General features: G+C 38.7%; 1 protein-coding gene across 2 annotated transcripts; it reads right to left on the bottom strand.

Moving 5' to 3' along the window:
• Positions 1 to 1,268: 1,268 nt before the first annotated feature.
• Positions 1,269 to 25,728, bottom strand: LOC109078684 (polymeric immunoglobulin receptor-like). Of its 2 annotated transcripts, none has more exons than XM_042765285.1 (6): positions 25,665 to 25,728; positions 5,604 to 5,900; positions 5,192 to 5,509; positions 2,486 to 2,803; positions 2,130 to 2,405; positions 1,269 to 1,925 (listed from the first exon to the last, which is right to left on the bottom strand). In XM_042765285.1, the coding sequence occupies exons 1-6, from the start codon at positions 25,705 to 25,707 to the stop codon at positions 1,795 to 1,797; spliced, it is 1,383 nt and encodes a 460-aa protein (XP_042621219.1). In that variant the 5' UTR covers positions 25,708 to 25,728; the 3' UTR covers positions 1,269 to 1,794. The 2 variants fall into 2 exon arrangements, with proteins under 2 accessions (XP_042621219.1, XP_042621209.1); XM_042765275.1 differs by lacking the exon at positions 25,665 to 25,728 and adding an exon at positions 5,988 to 6,163 and having other exon boundaries at positions 1,270 to 1,925.
• Between the last annotated feature and the right edge of the window lie 1,951 nt (positions 25,729 to 27,679).

The raw sequence follows: 27,679 nt of genomic DNA, 5'->3' as shown, positions 1-27,679 counted from the left end.
TAATTTTTTCATGGAATCAAAACATTTCAAAAAAGTTTGGACAAGGCCATGTTTACCACTGTGTGGCATTCTCTCTTCTTTTTATAACAGTCTGCAAACGTCTGGGGACTGACTTCTTTGTTGCATCTTCCTCTTTATGATGCGCCAAATGTTTTCTATGGGTGAAAGATCTGGACTGCAGGCTGGCCATTTCAGTACCCGGATCCTTCTTCTACGCAGCCATGATGTTGTAATTGATGCAGTATGTGGTCTGGCATTGTCATGTTGGAAAATGCAAGGTCCTCCCTGAAAGAGACGACCTCTGGATGGGAGCATATGTTGTTCTAGAACTTGGATATACCTTTCAGCATTGATGGTGCCTTTCCAGATGTGTAAGCTGCCCATGCCACACGCACTCATGCAACCCCATACCATCAGAGATGCAGGTTTCTGAACTGAGCGCTGATAACAACTTGGGTTGTCCTTGTCTTCTTTAGTCCAGATGACATGGCGTCCCAGTTTTCCAAAAAGAACTTCAAATTTTGATTCGTCTGACCACAGAACAGTTTTCCACTTTGCCACAGTCCATTTTAAATGAGCCTTGGCCCAGAGAAAACGCCTGCACTTCTGGATCATGTTTAGATATGGCTTCTTTTTTGACCTATAGAGTTTTAGCCAGCAACGGCGAATGGCACTGTGGATTGTGTTCACCGACAATGTTTTCTGGAAGTTTTCCTGAGCCCATGTTGTGATTTCGATTACAGTAGCATTCCTGTATGTGATGCAGTGCCGTCTAAGGGCCCGAAGATCACAGGCATCCAGTATGGTTTTCCAGCCTTGACCCTTACGCACAGAGATTGTTCCAGATTCTCTGAATCTGTGGATGATATTATGCACTGTAGAGGATGATAACTTCAAACTCTTTGCAATTTTTCTCTGAGAAACTCCTTTCTGATATTGCTCCACTATTTTTCGCCGCAGCATTGGGGGAATTGGTGATCCTCTGCCCATCTTGACTTCTGAGAGACACTGCTACTCTGAGAGGTTCTTTTTATATCCAATCATGTGCCAATTGACCTAATTAGTTGCAAATTGGTCCTCCAGCTGTTCCTTATATGTACATTTAACTTTTCCGGCCTCTTATTGCTACCTGTCAGAACTTTTTTGGAATGTGTAGCTCTCATGAAATCCAAAATGAGCCAATATTTGGCATGACATTTCAAAATGTCTCACTTTCAACATTTGATATGTTATCTATATTCTATTGTGAATAAAATATAAGTTTATGAGATTTGTAAATTATTCCATTCCTTTCTTACTCACAATTTGTACAGTGTCCCAACTTTTTTGGAATCGGGTTTGTATATAAAATATTTTTTAAACATTCAAACACAACTGTTTGTAAGGTGTGACGATCTGTGATCACAAAGGAACTTTCTGAGTCTTGTATGGTGACTCACAGTGAAGTAAACAGAGTACACATCCTTCCTACAGGAGATGACTGTATCATCATGGATGACAGTCTTCACACTTCTCGAAAATTCATGTTTTCCGGTAGGTGTAGAGATGTTTGTCAGAGGATGAAAAAAGTGGATCTGCTCCAGAATTGGAGTCAGAATGTGGAGAAATAAACATACCGTACAGATGAAACACAATAATTTAGCAGAAGAATGGATTCACCAGTCCCATCTCTCTGATGATGAGCTCATGCCAACATTCACAACACAACTTAGACAAAAGATCCCTTTGAAGACATTATGTGTTGCCCTCATTTGGACAAAAACATTTTGACCTTTATTCCAGGGATTGAATTAGTCAGTAGTGATTATCATCTGCTTTATATAACACTATGTTCTCATTCAGGTTTAATTTACACATAATCAGAGAGAATCCACCAATCAGCATCAGAGCTGAAGAAACACAAATCAGGTTTAACAAGGTGAAATCTGAAAATAAAACACACAGAGTTATCCTGTAGAAAGAGAGAAATAAGCATGTACAGACATAAACATACACAAAATTAACACAGAAATGACAACAAAAAATGACACACTTATCAATGAATATAAAGTTGCTCTGATGTTTTCAGTTGTTTTTGAAAGTCATAAACATCGTCAAAAGACACGTCATTTTATCTAAAGGTATCTTACCTGTTTTTACAGTGAGTCTGACTTTAGTGATGACATGAGCTCCACACCAGTATGTCCCAGAATCCTCTTCTCTCAGATCAGTGATGTTCACAGTAAAGACTCCAGTAGATGCTTCATCACTGAAAGAGAATCGATCATCTCTGATCGTCTCCAATGAAACTCCATCCTTCACACACATGGAGGCTTCATGTGCTTTGCAGAAGATTTTCTGATCTTCATCATGATGTTTGCACTGGATTGACACGTCGTCTCCTTCATACTTAGTCAAGTTCAGCTCTGGAAATGTTAACAGACACACAAGAACATCAATTCACAGCCGTAGTTTCACATATTCAGATGCAGAAACCTTCCCTCACCCTCGTTCATGATGACGATCAGATGAGTGTAAAGATAATTGAGCTCTGTTTCTAATGTCACTGCACACCAGTATTTCCCAGCATCCTCTGCTGTCAGTCCAGTGATGGTCCCAGTGAAGACACCTGCAGTGACGTCATCATTCAGAGTCAATCTGCCAGTCTTGGTCTCTTTCTCTTCTCTCACAGTCTCACTGAGAGGATTTCTGTCTCTAGTGGAGCACTTCCCCTTACAGAGAGACTTTGGCTTTGATTTATAGATTGAATCATAAGAGCAGATGATCTCAGCAGATTCTCCTTCATGTCTCACTACTGGAGGCACTTAAAAAAAAAATTCTACATTATTTATTGCACTTATAAAACATTTCTATATTTGGTACCTCACATAAACAATAATACTTTAACTGCTTAGTGTCATGCATTGTTGTGATTTATTAAGCACACAAAAAAGGAACTTGAGGAGTCTTTAATTAAATAATCCAATTTAGAAAACATCAGGAAACACAGGAGTAAACACAACCAACAATAGAAAACACTGAACAAAGATCTCAAGAAACACCAGGCTTAAATAACATAAAAGTGAAAGTGAGGCATGTGTGACAATATACTTGGCTATATGAATTTGTGCTCTGAATTTCACCCATCGAAGCACACACACACACACACACACACACACACACACACACACACACACACACACACACACACACACACACACACACGCATGCACACCAGAGAGAAGTGAAAACACACACTCAGACACAGCAGTGAGAAGTGAAAACGCACGCACACAAACAAAAACGCATCCATTTGCTGTGGTGCTCAAGGTCCCTCAGTGGTGGGTAATGAGGGTGAAACAGAATGCTCTTCATTCACTCCCTTCACCTACATTTCCTACCAGCACTAAGAATCAAACCGATCTTCAGGTTACAAGACCATAACCCTTACCAAAAAGTAGTATACTTTAAGTTAATTTTATTAAGTATACTCAAGTAAAGTTCAAGTATATTTTTAAGTATACTTTATGTAGCAAGTATACAAATATCAGTGTTCTAGTAGTATACTTGTAAGTGTACTGTTTCAATACTTCTTGGGACTGAATTGGCCCACTTTCTAGTATATAAATGTATACTTTTAAGTATACTTTAAGTATAACAGTAGCAAACTTTGAGTACACAACTAGTTTACCTCTATGTTTGTAGTTTGTACTGCAGTTATACTAAAAGTGAACTTATAGGTATACTGATAGTTTACTAATTAAATACTTTGTACACTTTGAAGTATACTCTCAGTAAACTACTAGTTTAGTAACTTTATACTGCAAGTATACTCATTAATTTTCTTTAATGGAACATTACATCATACTTTAAGTACACTACTATGTCGCTATTTAGGTTTTAATTTGTATATATTTTGTTATATGAATATCTCAACATACAAAACATCCAAAGAAAGAACAGGGTAGCTGCTTGTAAACAAAAAGGTTTTATTCTAGCTTCATGCTAGCTTCTTTTTTAAAACACTTTAATGTGAGTAAGATTTATAAAAAATAAAGAAATAACATTTTGAACTAAAAGCTGAAAAAATACTATGAATTAGAGTCAGAATGATAATTAAAACGTAGCTTGACTGTAATTATTACCTCTTCATCGGTTGACATTTTATTCCATAACGTTACAGTTTTGATGCTGTTTGATGTCAGATGATCGTGTTACATGTGTTAGTATCTGTTGTTTCTTCTACACTTATGTTTTTTGGAAATTCTGTACAGAAGATGTGCACTAGTGCCCTCTACCATATAGCAATGAAAACACGGATTCTAGGAGCACAAGTATAGCTCAAATATATTTAGCCTTTTTGTAAGTATAAGTCAAGTATACTTAAATGTCATTTTAAGTATATTTCTGAGGAGTACATAAAGCCCATTTCTGAGAAGTACATTAAAGTAAACTAAAAGCATACTTTCCTATTTTTAGTGCTATCATACTAATAGCACACTTGTATAAACTTCTTTTTCATAAGAAAGTATTGTTAGGTACGGGATCACAGTATGGTTTGGTAATCTTTCAGTGAAGCTTAAATCTAAATTGATGCACCTGATATTGACAACATCTAAAATTGTCAGGCATGAGAGAGATTGTAACCTCCAGGATTTATATGAGGAATGTATTCTTATCCAGGTGGAAAGGATCATTGGCGATCAGAGACATTTTTTAAACTCACAATATGAACTGCTTCCCTCTGGCAGAAGATACAGAGTCCTGAGGTGTAAGCTAAATCGATACAAGAACTCCTTTGTACCAGTATCTGTGTGCCTGTTTAACAGATGTTTATCTTAAGGTTTTCTTTCTATTTTATCTTTTAAATTGTTTATTGTTTAGATTGTATGTAGGTCATGCAGCAATTTTTGTAGTGCTTTACATCTTGTGGATGTTTTTCAATGTTTTTATTGTTATTGTTTGTTTATTGTATGTCTGCATTAATCAGCAAGCTTTACATCATGAGACAATTAACAAAAAAGTGAACAGAATCAATAACTTAGGGGAAAAACAAACAAACAAGGAAACTCAAATCTTGACAAGGTGGCAGAACAGAACTGAAACAAAAACATGAACCTGAGACTCAGACTCTTCACAAAAATAACATTAATCAGTTCTGCCACAAAAGCCAATTTCAGAAACAAGATTTTAATGTGTTTGTTCTACTCACTCATAACATGTAGATGAATAGTATTAATAATGGAGTAACTGTACGAGTCTCCGCTGATCCAAACTCCACATAAATAAACTCCTCCATCATCTGGTGTCACAGCAGTGATTCTTACACTGAAGATCTTTTTATGTTTGTCATCAGAAATACTGAATCTTTCTTTCTTCTTCCATTTGCTGTAAATCGTCTCAATAGAGTCTTTTTCTTCTTTGAATATAATCTTGGGGTTATTAATATGATTCTGTAAATATTCACAGCTGAAATTGGCAGTTTCTCCGATATTCACCATCACTCTCCTTGACACTTTACAACATGAATCTGTCATTTACATAATAAAGAAATATATCTTAAAGGCTTTAAAATGATCAGTAGATCCAAATTATTATTTTTCTTTTGTCTTAAAATGACTGACCTTCTTCCACATGTAAAGTCATATCTATACCCCACTTGTAAAGAACACCAATCCAGTATCCTCCAGCATCATGCTCCTTCAAATCTCTGATGTAGATCATGAGGTTTCCCTCATTATTTTGAAACAATGTGAATTTTCCAACATTGATCCATTTGTCATGTTTCGTATTATTCATTATATTTGTCCACTCAGGTAATTTATTCATGCATTTAACATTTGCACTGAACCAAGGTTTCCCAGGATCCACAAGAACACTTCCTCCAGAATATCCCGTGACGCTAAAGCATCTCACTGCAGCTGTCAATCAGATTGATACTGTGATCAGAAAGCTGATGAACAGAAAACAGCATCATTACTGCAGTGATGAAAGAGAAAAGCTCTGACCTGAGATCAGGTAGAAAGTGAGGAAGATGAGGAGGATCTTCATTGTGAGTTGAGTTCAGTCTTCTTTCTGCTGAATGATCTCTGTGTGAATCTCTCTGTCTCTACGTCTGTCTGCTTTAGTTACTTCCTCTTTATTCAGCTCTTTATCAGTAATGAGCAGCTTTACTGGCTCCTCCCACCATCACCACTGACTGAATATCACATTAATCACACTAAAAAAAGCGCCACCTAGTGGAGGTTATAGTGTTTGATTCTGAGAGCTCAAACAGGTCTTATGTTCTTGATACAATGACAAATGACCCTCAAGTGAATGGGAAAAAATGAGATTAAGAACCAGGCAGTTGCCTGGTCACAGATCCAACATTTCAATGTAATGATCTCAGACCCAATTCATTTTCACTCTTTCCTTGTGTCATGGTGCTCCATCATGCTGGAAAGTGCATGAATCATCACCAAATTGCTTCTGGGTCATTGGGAGAAATTGCTCTTGCAGTACGTTTTGATACCATTAATGGCAGTGTTTGCAAAACTCAATTATTTATTTATTTAGCTTTGATAAACAAAAAATATGTTTAGCCAATACTTTTGGCCAAGGCTGTAAGACCTCAGCAAACTTGCAAGGCATCTTGAACATTTAAGATAATAGGTATAAAAAAAAAAAAAAAAAAAGAAAACAATTATAAAGAAAATGTTAATATACAGGTCCTTCTAAAAAAATTAGCATATTGTGATAAAAGTTATTTTCCATAATGTAATGATAAAAATTAAACTTTCATATATTTTAGATTCATTGCACACCAACCAATATTTCAGGTCTTTTATTGTTTTAATACTGATGATTTTGGCATACAGCTCATGAAAACCCAAAATTCCTATCTCAAAAAATTAACATATTTTATCCGACCAATAAAAGAAAAGTGTTTTTAATACAAAAAAAGTCAACCTTCAAATAATTATGTTCAGTTATGCACTCAATACTTGGTCGGGAATCCTTTTGCAGAAATGACTGCTTCAATGCGGCGTGGCATGGAGGCAATCAGCCTGTGGCACTGCTGAGGTGTTATGGAGGCCCAGGATGCTTCGATAGCGGCCTTAAGCTCATCCAGAGTGTTTACATTTACATTTAGATTCCAAAGTCTCCGCATTAGTAGGGATTTTATCCAAAGCAACTTACAAATGAGAACAGTAGAAACAATCAGATCAACGAGAGAACAACAACGGTATACAAGTGCTATGACAAGTCTCAGTTAGTCTAGTACAGAACACATAGCCAGGGTTTTTTTTTTTTTTTTTTTTTTTTTTTTTTTTGAATATGATAGACAAGAAAAAGAAAAAGTAAGTACTAGTATTAGTTGGTTAAGAGCAGGCAAAAAAGATGAGTCTTTAGATGTTTTTTAAAAATGAGTAAAGACTCAGCTGTTCGAATTGAGATCGGGAGGTCATTCCACCAGCTGGGCGCAGTCCAGGAAAAAGTCCGTGAGAGTGATTTTGAACCTCTTTGGGATGGCACCACAAGACGTCGTTCACTTTCAGAGCGCAAACTTCTGGAGGGCACATAAGACTGAACTAGTGATTTAGGTAAGTTGGCGCCGTGCCAGTGGTCGTCTTGTAGGCAAGCATCAGTACCTTGATTTTGATGCGAGCAGCTACTGGTAGCCAGTGTAACCTGATGAGGAGAGGAGTCACATGAGCTGTTTTTGGCTCATTGAAGACAACCCTCACTGCTGCATTCTGGATCAGTTGTAGAGGCTTGATAGTACATGCAGGAAGGCCCGCCAGAAGAGCATTACAATAGTCCAGTCTGGAGAGAACAAGAGCTTGGACAAGAAGTTGGGTGGCTTGCTCTGACAGGAAGGGTCTAATCTTCCTAATGTTGTATAAGGAAAATCTGCAGGACCGGGGTCGTTGTAGCAATATGGTCTGTGAAGCTTAACTGATGATCCATCACAACTCCTAGGTTTCTGGCTGTCCTGGAAGGAGTTATGGTTGACGAACCCAGCTGTATAGAGAAGTTGTGATGAAACGATGGGTTAGCTGGGAACCACCAGCAGTTCAGTCTTAGTAAGGTTGAGCTGAAGGTGATGGTCATTCATCCAGCTAGAAATGTCACTCAGACAGGCTGAAATGCGAGCAACTACCGTCGGGTCATCTGGTTGGAATGAGAAGTAGAGTTGAGTGTCATCAGCATAGCAGTGATAGGAAAAGCCATGCTTCTGAATGACAGATCCTAATGACGTCATGTAGATGGAGAAGAGAAGCGGTCCAAGTACTGAGCCTTGAGGAACCCCAGTAGCAAGTTGTTGTGACTTAGAAACTTCACCCCTCCAAGACACCATGAAGGATCTATCAGAAAGGTAGGAGTTAAGCCACTGGAGAGCGGTTCCAGAGATGCCCATCTTTCTGAGGGTGGACAGGAGAATCTGGTGATTAACAGTGTCAAAAAGCAGCAGACAAGTCCAGCAAAATGAGAACTGAGGATTTTGAAGCTGCTCTTGCCAGTCGCAGGGCTTCAGTAACCGAGAGCAGGGCAGTCTCAGTTGAGTGGCCACTGAGTGTTGGGTCTTGCGTCTCTCAACTTTCTCTTCACAATATCCCACAGATTCTCTATGGGGTTCAGGTCAGGAGAGTTGGCAGGCCAATTGAGCACAGTAATACCATGGTCAGTAAACCATTTACCAGTGGTTTTGGCACTGTGAGCAGGTGCCAGGTCGTGCTGAAAAACGAAATCTTCATCTCCATAAAGCTTTTCAGCAGATGGAAGCATGAAGTGCTCCAAAATCTCCTGATAGCTAGCTGCATTGACCCTGCCCTTGATAAAACACAGTGGACCAACACCAGCAGCTGACATGGCACCCCAGACCATCACTGACTGTGGGTACTTGACACTGGACTTCAGGCATTTTGGAATTTCCTTCTCCCCAGTCTTCCTCCAGACTCTGGCACCTTGATTTCTGAATGACATGCAAAATTTGCTTTCATCTGAAAAAAGTACTTTGGACCACTGAGCAACAGTCCAGTGCTGCTTCTCTGTAGCCCAGGTCAGGCGCTTCTGCCGCGGTTTCTGGTTCAAAAGCACACGCCTGTGCACGGTGGCTCTGGATGTTTCTACTCCAGACTCAGTCCACTGCTTCCGCAGGTCCCCCAAGGTCTGGAATCGGTCCTTTTCCACAATCTTCCTCAGGGTCCGGTCACCTCGTTGTGCAGCGTTTTTTTTGCCACACTTTTTCCTTCCCACAGACTTCCCACTGAGGTGCCTTGATACAGCACTCTGGGAACAGCCTATTCGCTCAGGAAATTTCTTTCTGTGTCTTACCCTCTCGCTTGAGGGTGTCAATGATGGCCTTCTGGACAGCAGTCAGGTCGGCAGTCTTACCCATGATTGCGGTTTTGAGTAATGAACCAGGCTGGGAGTTTTTTAAAAGCCTCAGGAATCTTTTGCAGGTGTTTAGAGTTAATTAGTTGATTCAGATGATTAGGTTAATAGCTCGTTTAGAGAACCTTTTCATGATATGCTAATTTTTTGAGATAGGAATTTTGGGTTTTCATGAGCTGTATGCCAAAATCATCAGTATTAAAACAATAAAAGACCTGAAGTATTTCAGTTGGTGTGCAATGAATCTAAAATATATGAAAGTTTAATTTTTATCATTACATTATGGAAAATAATGAACTTTTATCACAATATGCTAATTTTTTGAGAAGGACCTGTATATGTTACGGGTTGACAGAGACGTGAGGTGAGCGGATCCATGTGCAAGGCTTTATTGAATGACATGGTCAAAACATAACCAAAACAGAACCAAACAATGGCAAACAGAGATATAGAAGGCGAGACTGAAGAGTAATCCATAACAGATGTGGGTCAAACGACAGCAAACATTATCCAGAGGGTGAGGCAAAGGCGTAATCCAACAACAGGCAATAATCCAGGCAAGGGGTAAACAGAGTCCGAACGGCAAGACAAGAGGATATCCAGAATACACAGGCAAGGATCAGAACACAAGTAAACTGGCAAGGCAAGACAATGACTAGAAAATGAAAACTAGACAGGCTCCGTAGTGTAGCTATCACTAGGAGAGCGATAACTGCTAGACAATACTCAGCAGTGTGTGAGAAGAAGTCCAATGCTTATAAAGCATGTCTGATGATGTTCTGTGTGTGTGATTGATTTCAGGTGCATGGTGTGATTGTTATCAGGTGAACTTGTGATTGGTGCAATGGATCATGGGAAATGTAGTCCAGGGTGTGTTGTTTGTTGTGTGATTTTGTTTTTTTAATTTGAGGCAGTTCAGTGACCAGATCATGACAATATATATATATATATATATATATATATATATATATATATACAGATATACAGATATTATATATATATATTTCATACACCAGGAACACAAAGATTCTCATATACAGAGATCATAATGAGTGAATTTCCTGTATTTATTAAATAGCATCCTCTTCCTGTCTCCCTGGAAAATCAAAAATGCTTTGTTTGACATTTTTTGACATCTTTATCAGCTGTAAGAAACATTAACACTTTTTGAGAGAAAACAGATTGGATCTCACTTGCAGGATAAATATTTTAAAGTGAAGTGAAAATTAAAGTGAAATGATATGTGGCCAAGTATGGTGGCCCATACTCGAAATTTGTGCTCTGCATTTAACCCATCTAAGTGCACACAGTAGTGAACACATACACAAACCGTGAACACACACCTGATACATTGGGTAGCAATATTGCTGTAGTGCCCGTGGACGGTATGTGTATAAAATAATATCATACATTTACATTGTTCCAAATACAACTTTTGCCATATGGACATGCATAAGTTTTGTACTGTAACTGTATGTGCTATAAGGCGGCAAATGTGTTTAAATCTGAACACCTGAATTCTATCTACAGTGTTTTTTCTTCAAACACACCTGATTTCACACCTCAGATCATTAGAGGCTCCATCAGCTGAAGTCTGTGTGTCTGATTGGTGCTTAAGTCACTTTAACTGGCAGCTGTCAATCAAACATCAGCATCTGATGACATGCAAACTAAATAGACAAAATCTGTGCCTGCAAGGGACATCTAAATTGTAGAATCTGGCAAGAGTGGATGGCGACGACCAGCCGGAGATTGCACAAATCTCATTTATAGAAATTCCACTGGACCACGCCCAGGAGGAGGCTATGGAGTGAATGTGGAGTGAGCCCTCACCCCTATGGGGCATTGCAAGCTTTCTGAGGCATAAGCCAAGGCTTCCAGCGGGAAAGTCTTTGCTTCATAACTGGTAGCCCTTTACAGCGGCCTCAGAAGCAGACAAACAGCTGCTCTGATTGTCTGAAAGGACCAGAGCACGCAATGTACACTCTAAGGCCCTCACTGGGCAGAGTGGATTGGGACCCTGCTCACCGTCTGCAGCGGGGAGCACTAGAAGGGTAATAACCTAGACTCTGAACAGAGTTGATAGCACCTTAGGTACATAATTGTGTCTTGGCTTGAGGACGACCTTACAGTAGTTAGGCCCAAACTCCAGACAGGAAGCACGGACTGACAGTCAACCAACCACTCACTAGACTGATGCTAATGCCAAAAGGAAGGCAGTCTTAAGCAACATGGGCAGCAAGTTGGCCGAATGGAGCAGCTCGAAAGCTGAGCCCTTTGGGGCCCTCACGACTATGGATAAGTCCCTGGTCGGCACAGTCTGAGGGCGAGCAGGAACAATCTCTGGGTGCCCTTCAAAAACTTAATGACCAAGTCGTTTCTGCTGACTGACTGGCCAGCTTTTGCCACATAAACTTTAAACATGTAGAAGGGGCGCACCTGTTATCCAGTAGCTCTTGTAAAAAGGACAGCACATGGGACACGTCACAAGATATCGGGTTCAGGCTTAGTGCTGCACACCAGTCACTGAAGACTGACCATTTAAGAGCGTAGCGCCATCTCATAGATGGTGCTCTAGCCTCCAAAATGGTGTTGCTCACTCTCGTTGGGAGCCGCAAAGGCTCCCATTGAGGTTCCAGACATGAAGGCTCCACAGCTCCAGCCGGGGATGTAAAATCATGCCCTTCGCTGTGAGAAAAGATCCCTCCGTAACGGTATCGGCCACGGGGCAGCTGCTGACAGCTGCATTAACTTGGGGAACCAGGTTTGGTCCCTCCAAAGTTGGGCCACCAGGAGGATTGAGTAACCAACTTCCCTAACCCACCTGATGACCTGAGGAAGCAGGGCAATCGGGGGGAAGGCATACAGGTGAGAACTGGCAAGTTGTGGGCCAGCGTATCCTGCTGAATGGAGAAATAGATTTTCTCCTGAGGTGAAGAGGTCGAATTCTGCCCTCCCAAAGACAGACCAGATTTTCTGAACTGCTAGAGGATGTAGTGTCCATTCTCCCGGAGTCACATTGCCACTGGAGAGCACGTCTGCACCAAGGTTTGGCTGAACTGCTCTGATAGAGAGGAGTCTGCTCTGTGCCCAAAGCAGAAGGCGTCAAGCCATCAAAGGGAGCGTGACCTGAGACCTCCTTGGTGGTTGATATATAGGCTATATATGGCAGGAAGGTTTTCAGGGCCAGAAAAACCATCATCATTTTGAGGCAGTTGATGTGAATGCTTGTGGGTAGACCGGGAGCCGGATGCTGGACAGCCCACTAATAGAGTGCCCAAACCCGTGTTGGAGGCATCCTTAGTAACCACCTTCCTTCTGGAGGTCAGTCCCAACTGAATGCCTGGTTGAAACAGGCAAGAAATTGTCCAAGGGGCCATAGCCTCAATACGGCGATGGGTTACCCTGACATAAAACTGGCCCAGGCACCAGGCGTGGGACAGGACATGGGCTTTGAGCCAACATTAGAGAGGCAGCATGTGAAGCAGGCCTAGAGGAATCACAGAGGAGGTGGCCGCCATTAGGCCGAGCATTCTCTGGAAAGTCCTGAGGGGATGTAAAGTCCCCAGCTTGAAAGATGTTGCCAGTCGCTGAATAGTCAGGGGCCGTTCCGGTGTAAGCCACACCCGTATTTGGGTAGAGTCTATAACAGTCCCCAGAAAGACAGCTCGCTGTCTGGGGAACAACTGACTCTTGTGTGGGTTGATTTTCAACCCGAGGTGCTCCAGATGGCTGATCAGCAGTGATCTGTGCTTAATAAGTTCCCGTTCTGTTCTGGCTAAAACCAGCCAATTGTTGAGGTAATTGAAAATGCGGATCCCCATCTGTCTCAGAGGGGAAAGAGCCACGTCGATGCACTTCATAAAAGTGTTAGGGGCCAGAGACAGTCCAAATGGTAGAACTGTGTACTGATACCTCAAATGCGAATTTCAAGAATGGTCTGTGGCTGGGGGTTATGGGAATGTGAAAGTACGCATCTTTTAGATCCACTGTCAGAAACCAGTCCTCGGGACAAACCTGCACAAGGATCTGTTTCAAAGTTAACATTCTGAATGGCCGTCTCATTAGAGAGCGATACAGAAGTCTGAGATCTAGAATTGGTCTCAACCCGCCATCTTTTTTCGGCACGAGGAAGTAACAGCTGAAAAAGCCTGACTCGCTGTTTACCAGAGGTACCATTTCCACGGCACCTTTTGGAAGCAATATTTGCACTTCGGACCGTAGAACGTGAGCCCTGCTGTCCGGAACCAAAGTGTGAATAATGCCTCTGAATGGAGCCGACCTGCGAGCAAACTGAAGTGAGTAACCTCATTTTACTGTGTTTAGAACCCAACTTGACACACCGGGAATGGCTACCCAGGCCATGAACCAAATGGCAAGAAGCTTTAATTTTTATGTGGGTTTTTATGTGGGTCCACTATAACAGTGGTAGGGTGTTTCGGCATGCACTGATATATGCACAATATATAGTGATATTCTCAATGTTACCTAGAAAACAGGATACAGGTTTAAATCATTCGAAATACTTCTGCTTAATGTTACACTGTCAGACATGCAAAAGAAATCTATTGTATCTCTTTCTCTGGCTACTGTGTATAGACTACCAGGGCCATATACAGAATTCCTAAAATAATTTGGAGATTGTGTATATTTATTTTGTTGTTTTTTTTTGTCTGGCTGGTGTGTATAGACTACCACATTCACGTCGATAATACCAAATGATGCTTAGGTAATCTGATTATATCGCATGGAAGCTTACTGACATAGATATCATACCCAAAGTGATGATGTTACTGACATTTCCTTGTATCGTGCATTCTGCTAGATAATAACTATATAGCTTCGCATTATCGTCCAGGCAGAACTATTGTTCCCATATACAGAATTCCTAAAATAATTTGGAGATTTGGTTTACAGCTCTGTGTACCCATAAATACACATGAACTAGACAAAATGACTGGCAACATGGGCACTATCTTCTCTAATAAATTAGAAGCTGTTGCCCCCATCAAATTGAAAAAGGTTGGAGAAATACGTACTGTGCCATGGTACAACAGTAATACCCATTCTCTCAAGAAAGAAACTCGTAGTCTTGAGCGCAAATGGAGAAAAACTAACTTGGAAGTTTTTAGAATTGCGTGGAAAAAACAGTATGTCCAGCTATAGACAGGCTCTAAAAACTGCCAGGACCGAGCATATCCACAAACTCATAGAAAACAACCAAAACAATCCAAGGTTTTTATTTAGCACAGTGGCTAGATTAACAAATAACCAGATAACACCCGATCTAAATATTCCCTTACAGTTAAATAGTAATGACTTTATGAATTTCTTCACTGATAAAAAAGATAACATCAGAAATACAATAACAAATGTAGATTCTACAGCGTATTTATCCATTGCACCCAAAGATAAACTGCAGTGCTTTACAGGAAGAGCTAAATAAACTTATCACTGCATCTAAACCAACAACATGTTTATTAGATCCTGTACCCACTAAATTACTGAAAGAGTTGTTACCTGTAGCAGAAAAACCGCTTCTCAATATTATTAACTCGTCGTTATCTTTAGGTTACGTCCCAAAACCATTCAAGCTGGCGGTTATTATTATTTCTTATTAAGAAACCACAACTAGATCCTAGTGAACTGGCAAATTACAGACCCATTTCAAATCTTCCATTTATGCCTAAAATTTTAGAAAAAGTTGTGTCTGCTCAATTGTGCTCCTACCTGCAAAAAAAGATCTTTATGAAGAATTTCAGTCGGGTTTCAGGCCCCATCATAGCACAGAAACTGCACTTATTAAAATTACAAATGACTTGCTTCTTGCATCAGACCAAGGCTGCATCTCATTTCTAGTTTTACTTGATCTTAGTGCCGAGTTCGACACTATAGATCACGACATACTCATAGATAGATTACAAAACTATACAGGTATCCAAGGGCAGGCTTTAAGATGGTTTAGATCCTACCTGTCCAATCGCTACCACTTTGTTTATTTAAATGGGGAGTCATCTGCCACAAGGATCTGTCCTAGGTCCTCTGCTATTTTCAATATACATGTTGCCCCTTGGTAATATCATTAGAAAATACGGGATTAGTTTCCACTGTTATGCTGATGATACTCAGCTATATATCTCAACAAGACCAGGGGAAACTTCTAAATTATCTAAGCTAACAGAGCGTGTTAAAAATGTAAAAGATTGGATGACCAATAATTTTCTCTTATTAAATTCAGATAAGACAGAGATATTATTTATTGGACCAAAAAACATTACACAGAATCTCGTAGATTACAATTTGCAATTAGACGGATGTACTGTTACTTCCTCTACTGTCAAAAATCTGGGTGTTATATTAGACAGTAACTTGTCTTTTGAAAATCATATTTCCCATGTTACCAAAAACAGCATTCTTCCATCTTAGAAACATTGCCAAGCTACGAAACATGTTACCTGTATCTGATGCAGAAAAGCTAGTTCATGCATTCATGACCTCTAGACTGGATTATTGTAATGCACTGCTAGGTGGTTGTCCTGCATCCTCAGTAAACAAGCTACAGGTAGTACAAAATGCAGCGGCTAGAGTCCTTACCAGGTCAAGAAAATATGATCATATTACCCCAATTTTACAGTCTCTGCACTGGCTACCTATTAAGCTCCGTGTCAGTTACAAAATAGTATTACTTACTTATAAGGCCCTTAATGGTTTAGCTCCTGTGTACCTAACTAGTCTTCTCCCACGCTACAATCCATCACGCTCCCTAAGGTCACAAAAAGCTGGACTTTTGATAGTACCTAGGATAGCAAAGTCCACTAAAGGAGGTAGAGCTTTTTCGCATTTGGCTCCCAAACTCTGGAATAGCCTTCCTGATACTGTTCGGGGTTTACACAAGCTCCAGTCTGGATCCAGAACACCTGAGAAGAGATGATGCCAACCCCTCAGAAGACCTCAGATGATGCTAACCCAGAGACAACATACAGAACTACCACATTTTGCTATAAGTTTGATTGCAAAATTGCTGGTAATAGTGTTAATTGTCTGTTTGTTTACGTCTTTTATTGATTTTTCTGAACATTTCTGCCATATGCACATAAACTGTCAGTCATCACTGATAAGCTACTACTAAATATTGTAGAAACTTAATTTTCTGTAAAGTTGCTTTGCAATGATTTGTATCATAAAAGCGCTATACAAATAAACTTGAATTGAATTGAACTGATTTTGCAGGACATGCCCGGGTTGAAAAATGTCTCCATTGCTCAGATGTGCTCAGAGGGATGGAGATTAAGCCCGAGCTTTGTTCGAGGGAGTTCCGGCTGAGGCGAGAACCCACCCTCTCCTTTTCCTCTCTGCAGGCAAATCAGGATGGCTTCTGTGGCTCAGGGTCCAGCACTACACAGGGGCAGGGCCCTTGGCACTTTGAAAACCCGTAGCGTTTAGTCATCCGGGAGCGGTGCTCGAGCCCAGGCTCAGACTTCTGCTGAGGCGTCGCTGCCTTAGCAGGCTACTGAGTGGAAGGGGTCTTCTGGTGGCTTGGGGCCTCAGCATTGGAGCGCTTAGGCAGGCAGTGACACAGTACTTGCGACGTCTTCTGTACCTCCCTAAAGCGCTCAGCAAACCCGTCCACAGCTGGGCCGGATAGCCCCTTCGGCAAGACCGGTGAGTCGAGGAAGTCCATTCTCTCAGCATCCCTGATTTCGGTGGAGTTTCTGCCATAGGTGGTGCTCCAGCACCACCAGGCAGGCCATGGTCTTGCCAATAGCTCGAACAGTTGCTTTCATGGTGTGCAGAGCCAGATCTGTTGCTGTGTGCAGCTCCTTGAAAGCCTTTTAATCCTGTCCAGACTCGTCCATAGATCAGAGAAGTTTGGCCTGAAACACCTGGAGGACTGCCATTGAATTCAGCACCAAGCCGGCCTGGCCGGCCGCTGCATATGCTTTATTGGCCAAGACTGAGGTAGTCATTCAGGGCTTCGATGGAAGCGCTGCACGGGCTTTCATACCGAGGGCGGATGGCAGACACAGGTGGGCAGCGACCGCCTCTTCCAGAGGGGGAAGTCCGCTGTATCCTCTCTCTTCAGCGCCGTCAGCGGTGGTGAGAGCAGCTGAAGAGGATGAGCTCGCATGTATAGGGGGCGCGCCATGTCTTGGTCAGTTCTTCATGAACTGCAGGCAAGAATGGAGCAGGCAGTTGGTGTGAAGATCTCTGATGGCATCCTTTCAGGAACCACTTGTTGAGCAGGCCATGGGCGGGCTCAACAGGGGCCTACCACTCCAATAAATTAATTATACCATTTACCATTTTTTTTAAAGTCCTGGCAACCATCTGTTTGTATTTCTGGCGGCAAGAGTCATTTTTATATTTATGCAAGTTTTAGAGTAAAATGTTCAATATGCTAATTTACATAGTGTATAATTATCATAATCATTTAACAGTGTTGAGTTTTTAAAATCCTGCGAGATTCATAAGGCACATAATTTTTACGATTGTAACTGCAAGTCTTCTGAAGACATAAACCAGCTCTGTGTGAGAAACAAGTGTAAATTTATTTGATGACTCACATAAAATCTTTCTCTGTCTGTCCTGTCGGGTAAAATTTTGAGACACCTGCGAACTTTGTGTTCATTTAAACGGATGCGCAGCACCATAAAAGGAGAAAGGAGGAGGAGTCGAACCCTCATTTTGTCTTGCGTGTATTGTCATCAAGCCAATTTTTTTTTTATTCAGAATCTAAATAAGACTGTGGATGAGATATACAGAATCAGACACACATGCAAACACTGCTCATTATAAATTTACACTCTGTCCTACTGAGAATGTTTACATCCTACTGAAAATATTGCACACTTATTTATGATTGCAGTTGGTTGGATTTATTAGCAAAAATAGATTTAGAGCATATGCACTTCACTCTGACCTGACTAAAACATTTCGGAGCACAATAGCTGGATTCTGAATAGCTGGGATACATGACAAATATAAAAAAATATAATTATTTTTAATAATAAAAACAAATGTAACCAATTTGACAGCATCGTTTCTATGGAGTGGAAAGTCTGTGTCCATCGTTAAGGTAAACATTTCATTTTTAAATCACACCTGCAGGTGGCTGAAGGGTTTTGGTTTGGCAGAAGGAATATAAATAGTGTAAAATAAAACCACAAGCTGGAAAGCATCTCATGTTGATGATCTTTTTCACACTAAGTGTAATAAACAACTCTGCAAACACAAAGCACTGAGACTTTTACAAGGAACTCACTTTATCCTAGTAAAGAAACTGGGTTAAAAAGCCCCCCCCCCCACCCCTGGCTGAATTCAGAAAACACACTAGTGTACAGCTCTCATTATTATGAAGATATGCTATGATATTTTGAATTTGACCAGAAATATAATAATGAAAAATCTCAAATAAAACACACAGTGAAATATAAAGTAAATCTGGAAGATGTTGCATGTTTAAAGTGTACTGACATACTAATAATACAAATGTATGACATTTAAAGGGTGATTTCAGACATTTTCTCTCAGTGATTTGTGAGATCATTGTTTTGATTTAGTTTGTTCTGTTTTTGAAAGAAAAAGTCAAACCACACATGCATATTTATTTTTGATAAAAAAGAACATGTTCAGTAATTGTTGAATGTAAATCACTGAATGAACAGGTCTTAGTCTTTGTCTTCTGCTCACAATAAATGTTCATCTTCTGTCTGTCTGTGTTCAGTCTCATGTGTCTCACTGTGGGTTTCCTGAATAAAGCTGTTTAATCTTCACACTTAAAACTAAACTGAGACCCTGAACCTTCACCGGTTTTCACTGGTTTTGAAATGAACGGAAAAAAAAACAGCCTGTTTATCACGCAAACACAAAAAAACACCTTTGAGACAGAAAGCATCAACATGTCATTTTCAAGTCTCTGAATTATTACAATAACAACAAATCATTAAAAAAAAAATGCAAATTAATACAGTTCAGACTTTAAATGATATGATTAGTTTGTATGTGAACATTTAGATCAAGCCTGAGGGTACTATAAAATGCATACAATTATTATTCAGACTCAGACTCATATATTCTCCTTTGCAGAAAGTACAAACTTTTCTCACTGTCTCTCATGATGATAATTAGATCATTATGTTTAATGTATTTCTGGATGTCTCTCTGGGATCTGGTAACATTGATTTCTTCAGTATGAAAACTAAATTCAGTCAATGTCTATGTTAAAGCAGTTAATGAGAATCAATGCCATGATAATGTTTGGCAATTCAAATATAATAAAACAATTATGAAAATAATATCTCTGATTCTACAATTTTAAATATCAGCTTTGAGAAAAAAGAAATAATAGCATAATCTAAATAAGACTGTGGATGAGATATACAGAATCAGACACACATGCAAACACTGCTCATTATAAATTTACATTCTGTCCTACTGAGAATGTTTACATCCTACTGAAAATATTGCACACTTATTTATGATTGCAGTTGGTTGGACTTATTAGCAAAAATAGATTTAGAGCATATGCAATTCACTCTGACCTGACTAAAACATTTTGGAGCACAATAGCTGGATTCTGAATAGCTGGGATACATGACAAATATAAAAAATATAATTATTTTTAATAATAAAAACAAATGTAACCAATTTGACAGCATCGTTTCTATGGAGTGGAAAGTCTGTGTCCATCGTTAAGGTAAACATTTCATTTTTAAATCACACCTGCAGGTGGCTGAAGGGTTTTGGTTTGGCAGAAGGAAAATAATAGTGTAAAATAAAACCACAAGCTGGAAAGCATCTCATGTTGATGATCTTTTTCACACTAAGTGTAATAAACAACTCTGCAAACACAAAGCACTGAGACTTTCACAAGGAACTCACTTTATCCTAGTAAAGAAACTGGGTTAAAAAGCCCCCCCCCCCACCCCTGGCTGAATTCAGAAAACAAACTAGTGTACAGCTCTCATTATTATGAAGATATGCTATGATATTTTGAATTTGACCAGAAATATAATAATGAAAAATCTCAAATAAAACACACAGTGAAATATAAAGTAAATCTGGAAGATGTTGCATGTTTAAAGTGTACTGACATACTAATAATACAAATGTATGACATTTAAAGGGTGATTTCAGACATTTTCTCTCAGTGATTTGTGAGCTCATTGTTTTGATTTAGTTTGTTCTGTTTTTGAAAGAAAAAGTCAAACCACACATGCATATTTATTTTGATAAAAAAGAACATGTTCAGTAATTGTTGAATGTAAATCACTGAATGAACAGGTCTTAGTCTTTGTCTTCTGCTCACAATAAATGTTCATCTTCTGTCTGTCTGTGTTCAGTCTCATGTGTCTCACTGTGGGTTTCCTGAATAAAGCTGTTTAATCTTCACACTTAAACTAAACTGAGACCCTGAACCTTCACCGGTTTTCACTGGTTTTGAAATGAACGGAAAAAACAGCCTGTTTATCACGCAAACACAAAAAACACCTTTGAGACAGAAAGCATCAACATGTCATTTTCAAGTCTCTGAATTATTACAATAACAACAAATCATTAAAAAAAAATGCAAATTAATACAGTTCAGACTTTAAATGATATGATTAGTTTGTATGTGAATATTTAGATCAAGCCTGAGGGTACTATAAAATGCATACAATTATTATTCAGACTCAGACTCATATATTCTCCTTTGCAGAAAGTACAAACTTTTCTCACTGTCTCTCATGATGATAATTAGATCATTATGTTTAATGTATTTCTGGATGTCTCTCTGGGATCTGGGTAACATTGATTTCTTCAGTATGAAAACTAAATTCAGTCAATGTCTATGTTAAAGCAGTTAATGAGAATCAATGCCATGACAATGTTTGGCAATTCAAATATAATATAAAACAATTATGAAAATAATATCTCTGATTCTACAATTTTAAATATCAGCTTTGAGAAAAAAAGAAATAATAGCATTATGAATATATATATATATATATATATATATATATATATATATATATATATATATATATATATATATATATATATATATATATATATATATATTTAGTTATAAAATAAAACTCTCCTTTCAGAAAAATGACCAAGAGCAAGGATGAACTGCTGCTATGTGTCTATATGTGGAGTGGAAACTTTACAGTATCTTCTAGAAGTGTCAGTCAAGGGGTTTATTTCCTGTTTTCATAACACCCTCACATAAACTGACATGACAGACTATTTTAAAAATACAAAAGAAGCAACATGAGCAGCTGCGGAAACTTTAAAGTGTATAAAGATTCACAAATTGAACTGAACAACCCTCATAAAACCCAACAACTGTCAACACTAAATTATGGACTATTATAATATTACATATATATATATATATCTATATAGATATATATATATATATATATATATATATATATATATATATATATATATATATATACCATAGTCTGTTTTTAAAAAAAAATATTGGTGTAATGTGTGATGATCTGTTATAAGTGAGTTAGTTGAGTATTTTGTGGTAAATGACTGTGGTGTAATCAGAGTGAATCTGATTCTTACTGAATCTGACTGTAGCGTCACTCAGAGACTCTTCATGCTTCTGGAAACTGACAGCAGCGTACAGGAGCTCATCAGAGGGGATTGTGGGTAATTCATCATTATTCTTCATTTGAGCTGATCCAGGATCTGAGAGAGAATCACGTCTGCTGTCTGCACATGATGACTGAATGAAGATAAAATAGAGAGAAAAAGTATTTTAAAATGAGAAAATATTTCATAAGCACAAAATATGTACAAACACACACAAACTGTAACTCACTGTTGTATTTTTCTTCTTCTTTCTCTTGTCTGATGTTAAGATTCTTTCTAATTACCCAAAACAAAATGAATTGATTAGTAAGAGTAAGACAAACACAATCATTAATAAATATCAGCAGCATCTGAGACAGAAACTCAGTGAGTGAGATTTACTGAAGCAGCTCAGAGACACTCAATAATTTAATTTAAGGATTCAAGAGATAAATATTGAAACAAAGTGTCACCTCGTCTCTTGTGTCTTAATTTGCACACAGTCAGAGTGAATCCACCGATCAGCAGCAGAATCATACACACACTAATAATGATGATCATGGAGAAATCTGAGAATAAAACACACCAACACTGAGTGTTAATTAATCTTCATGCTTTTGGAACACATCTGATTGATCAAATTAAACTAAATTATGGAAAAAAGAGCACATTTTAGTCTCTCTTGTGCAGATATGCACACAGCTCTACTGTACTTTTTCTCTCTGTTGAGTCTCATGTGGGTTTCCTGAATAAAGACAGTTAGTTCTTCACAACCAACTTAAACTAAGACTCTGAACCTCCAGCTCATCTCTGTGGTTTTGATGTGAAATGAAAACACCTTCATCATGTACACTAAACACTTCCTGCACTTATGAGCAATGTCACAAAATAAGATTCAAAGGTTTCTTAAGGAATAAAGAAATCATATGGAAACTTTTATATGGGATTATCAAGAATCACAAAACAAACAAACAAAACTGACAAGTTAGGAAATAAAATAACATGTTTGAAATAAAGCCCCATAAAAATTCAGAGACCCAGATGTGCAGTAGGTCAATCATTTCATCTGGTGAGGATAAATTACTATACTGATACTTAATTAGTTATGTGAGACAATAAAACACAAGTTAGTGCATTAAATTTTAGAGAAACAAAAACAATATATTAGACACCAAGAATGACTTTAGATCTGTAAGTGTTCATATTTGAAATTGCAAATAAAACAAAGTTATCTTACGTCTATCCTTATCCTTGCTGACATTTAAATGCACTTTAGTGATGATGTGAGCTCCACACCAGTATATCCCAGAATCCTCTTCTCTCAGATCAGTGATGTTCACAGTAAAGACTCCAGTAGATGCTTCATCACTGAAAGAGAATCGATCATCTCTGATCATCTCCAATGAAACTCCATCCTTCACACACATGGAGGCTTCATGTGCTTTGCAGAAGATTTTCTGATCTTCATCATGATGTTTGCACTGGATTGACACGTCGTCTCCTTCATACTTAGTCAAGTTCAGCTCTGGAAATGTTTACAGACACAAGAACATCAATTCACAGCCGTAGTTTCACATATTCAGATGCAGAAACCTTCCTCACCCTCGTTCATGATGACGATCAGATGAGTGTAAAGATAATTGAGCTCTGTTTCTAATGTCACTGCACACCAGTATTTCCCAGCATCCTCTGCTGTCAGTCAAGTGATGGTCCCAGTGAAGACACCTGCAGTGACGTCATCATTCAGAGTCAATCTGCCGGTCTTGGTCTCTTTCTCTTCTCTCACAGTCTCACTGAGAGGATTTCTGTCTCTAGTGGAGCACTTCCCCTTACAGAGAGACTTTGGCTTTGATTTATAGATTGAATCATAAGAGCAGATGATCTCTGCAGATTCTCCTTCATGTCTCACTACTGGAGGCACTAAAAACAAACACAGACATTTAACACAAATGATTGTGAATATACTGTGTTTACTACAGTGAAATCTTCTGAATGGACTCACTGATGAGGTTGAGCTGAATTTTATTGTTCAGGGAGATGAAAGTCAGATATGTGTCTCTGGTTTCTGCTTCACACCAGTAAACTCCAGCATCTCTCACACTCACATTACTGAAGCTCACTGTAACAACTCTCTCTTCATTTCTCTCTGATGAACCACTCTCTGTCACTTTAGATGAGATGATGGTTTGGCAGATGTGATTATCATCCTCTTTGCAGAAATGAACTTCATGCTCCTCTGGGATCTGACAGGTGATGTTGACTTTGCCAAGATAAGCAGTTTTAGTCACACTTATTGGATATCTTGCACCTACAAACCAAGACAAGTATACATACAAATTAGAACAAATAGTTTATACAAGATAAAGTAAAGTTTCCTCACCGTGTCTGATGCTCAGCTGTAGTTCAGTGAAGCTCTCAGTATAGTCAGATACTTTCACTCCACACCTGTATGTTCCTGCATCTGCAGCTTTCAGCTCTCTAAAAAACGCCATCAAGACTCCTGCTCTGGTGTCGTCATATAAAGAAACATCTCCATTCTCCATCCATTCACCCTGAACTCCTGGATTCTTCCTCTCTGAACATCCGTCTGATTCTTTACAGATGTATTTTGGGTTGGTTTTGTATTGAGGATGTTCACACTTGATCATCAAACGACCTCCTGAGGAGCCGCTCACTCTAGACACGCCCACTTTAGCTGTCAATCACAAATATTACTTCTAAGTAATTTTGCAGGAAACACAGAATGTAGAAACTTTTATACTAGATTTTGTGTTTGTTTGACTTTACATTTACATTTAATCATTTAGCAGATGCTTTTATTCAAAGCAATTTACAGAACTTACGGAACAAGCAATTATCCAAAAGGTCAGCAACATGTTTTATATTTATGATTTTAGTGCTGTGACAAGTCCAGTCAGTCTAGCACAGTATAGTATGTACTTACTAATAATGTGTAGATGAACAGTATTAATAATGGAGTAACTGTATGGGTAGCTGTAGTCCTGAACTCCACATAAATAAACTCCTCCATCATCTGGTGTCACAGCAGTGATTCTCACACTGAAGATGTTTGTATGTTTTTCATCAGAAATACTGAATCTTTCTTTCTTCTTCCATGGGCTGTAAATTGTCTCAATTGAGTCTTTTCCTTCTTTGAATATGATCTTTACATCATTATTGTGATTATTTGAATATTCACAGCTGAAATTGGCAGTTTCTCCAATATTCATCATCACTCTCTTTGACACTTCACAACATTTATCTGTCATTCCCATAAATAAATATATGGATTTACAAAATTTTGAAATGATCAACAATTTTACTGCATAAAGACTTTTAAAATGACTGACCTTCTTCCACATTCAGAGTCATATCAATGAACCACTGGCCTTCGACCCAAATCCAGTATCTTCCAGCATCTTGTGTGTTCAGTTCTCTGATGTAGATCATGAGCTTTCCATTATCATTGGAAAATAAAGCAAATCTTCCTTCATCAATCCACTTTTCATGCTTCCTATGGGATATTATTATTTCACTTTGGTGCTTTCTCATGTATTTAGCGTTGCCTTTGTGCCAACGCTTCCGTGATCGTACAAGAACACTTCCTCCAGAATATCCCGTGATGCTAAAGCATCTCACTGCAGCTGTCAATCAGATTAGTACTGTGATCAGAAAGATGATGAACAGAAAACAGCATCATTACTGCAGTGATGAAAGAGAAAAGCTCTTACCTGAGATCAGGTAGAAAGTGAGGAAGATGAGGAGGATCTTCATTGTGAGTTGAGTTCAGTCTTCTTTCTGGTGAATGATCTCTGTGTGAATCTCTCTGTCTCTACGTCTGTCTGCTTTAGTTACTTCCTCTTTATTCAGCTCTTTATCAGTAATGAGCAGCTTTACTGGCTCCTCCCACCATCACCACTGACTGAATATCACATTAATCACACTAAAAGAGCGCCACCTAGTGTGTAGAACATTTATTGAATGTTCTTGGTCATATGTCAATCCATTTGTACCTGATGTGCATCAATAAACAAGACGTCACTATAAGCCCCAGATGTATATGGAATTAAGTCATCTGCAATTACATGTGATAACTATAACGTTCTCCAGTAAAGAGTCATTCGAAACCCTGTTGTGTGTCCATTATTTCATCGGTATATCATTAAACAGGATAGCTATTCCTTGAATTATAAATAATCAGGGGGGAAAATTTCTCAAAACAATACAATACAAACAGATTGAACCGTGTTCCCTTATAATTATCACATTGACCGTTGTACACTGTTGACCCCATAACCAACCCGTAAACCTACCCAAAACACCAAACCTTTCCCTAATCTTACCCTATCACACCTCAACAGCAGCAGAAGTGTTGTGCATTAACACAAGCTTTTAATCATTTTATAACTTCTGTTAAAAACATTTGTAGATTTTCAATAAGTGCTTGATCATATGAAATTGAAAGTTTAATTACATTTGTAAGCATTTTAACTTGACTTGTTTGAACATTATCTAATGTTTAACTTGTACTAGCAAACATTAACAATCACATTATCTCACGTTTCTAAGTCTTTGAATATATGTTTACTAATGATCCATTAAGCATTATATAATGTTTGTTAATGATTTATTAATGAAAGTTATTATAAAGTGTTACCACCTTATTTAATGCATAAATCACACTGAAAATCGCCATCTAGTGGAGGTTACGGTATCTGATACTGAGACCTCATACAGGTTTTCATGTTTTCTATATCCTGTCAGGGTCTAAGATAGAGAGGACTCAGATGCAGAGTAGTGAAAAAGGAGAACCTTTATTCTCGCCACCAAACACAAAATAACATAAACAGATTCTTGTGATTTAAAAAAACAATAATAACATGAAAGGTTTGTTGATTCAGCACCATGGACAGCAGCTTCAGACAAACTTCAGCATCATTGATGACAGTTCAACATGAGTTTATCTGCTTCCTTCCTTTCACTTTGACTTGGAGCATAATAACATCTGCATTAAAATAATGGCTGTATGTAATTATCAAATATTTGGCCAACATCTCATTCCTACAGATTCATTCTTATCTTTTGAACAAACAGGAGGCGAGTAAATTAGTGTCATTTATAATTAATCAAACCAGAACACAATAAAATAAACACATGTTCTCTATCAACCACCACACAATAGTCCATAAAACTAATTTTAATGAAACCAAGAAATGTAATGTTGAGTAGAAATGTAACATTACTTAAATTTTGCCACTGGAGACAGAGTTTTCAATAAGACAGCTGGTTTTGCGTTTATTGTAGGCACTTCAAAACAAATAACAAATGCAACGGGGAACATAAGTCTCCTTATCTCAAATAAATGAAAATTTGATTTTCTACCATCTCTTACAGGCAACAGTTCATTTTAATCACATGCAATTACTATTTCCCACCCTGTTATAATCAACTTTGTAGTTGTTTATCTTCCCCCAGGTCAACTGGGTAACTTCTTGGAAGAGTTGGATGTGTTACTATCAAACTTTCTTGAGGACGGTACTCCTCTGGTACTGCTCTGTGACTTCAACATCCACCTAGAAAAACCCCAGGCTGCTAACTTCAACACTCTGCTCGCCTCATTTGATCTCAAGTGAGTGTCTACTATGGCTACTCACAAATCAGGTAACCAGCTGGACCTCATCTACACAAGCTATTGCTCCAGTGACATCCCTTTAGTTACTCCACTGCACACCTCAGACCACTTCCT

Source organism: Cyprinus carpio, chromosome A1 (assembly GCF_018340385.1).
Source record: "Cyprinus carpio isolate SPL01 chromosome A1, ASM1834038v1, whole genome shotgun sequence".
Taxonomy (NCBI): domain Eukaryota; kingdom Metazoa; phylum Chordata; class Actinopteri; order Cypriniformes; family Cyprinidae; genus Cyprinus; species Cyprinus carpio.
Note: the sequence above shows the minus strand (reverse complement) of the source record. Positions and strands in the feature narration are given on the sequence as shown.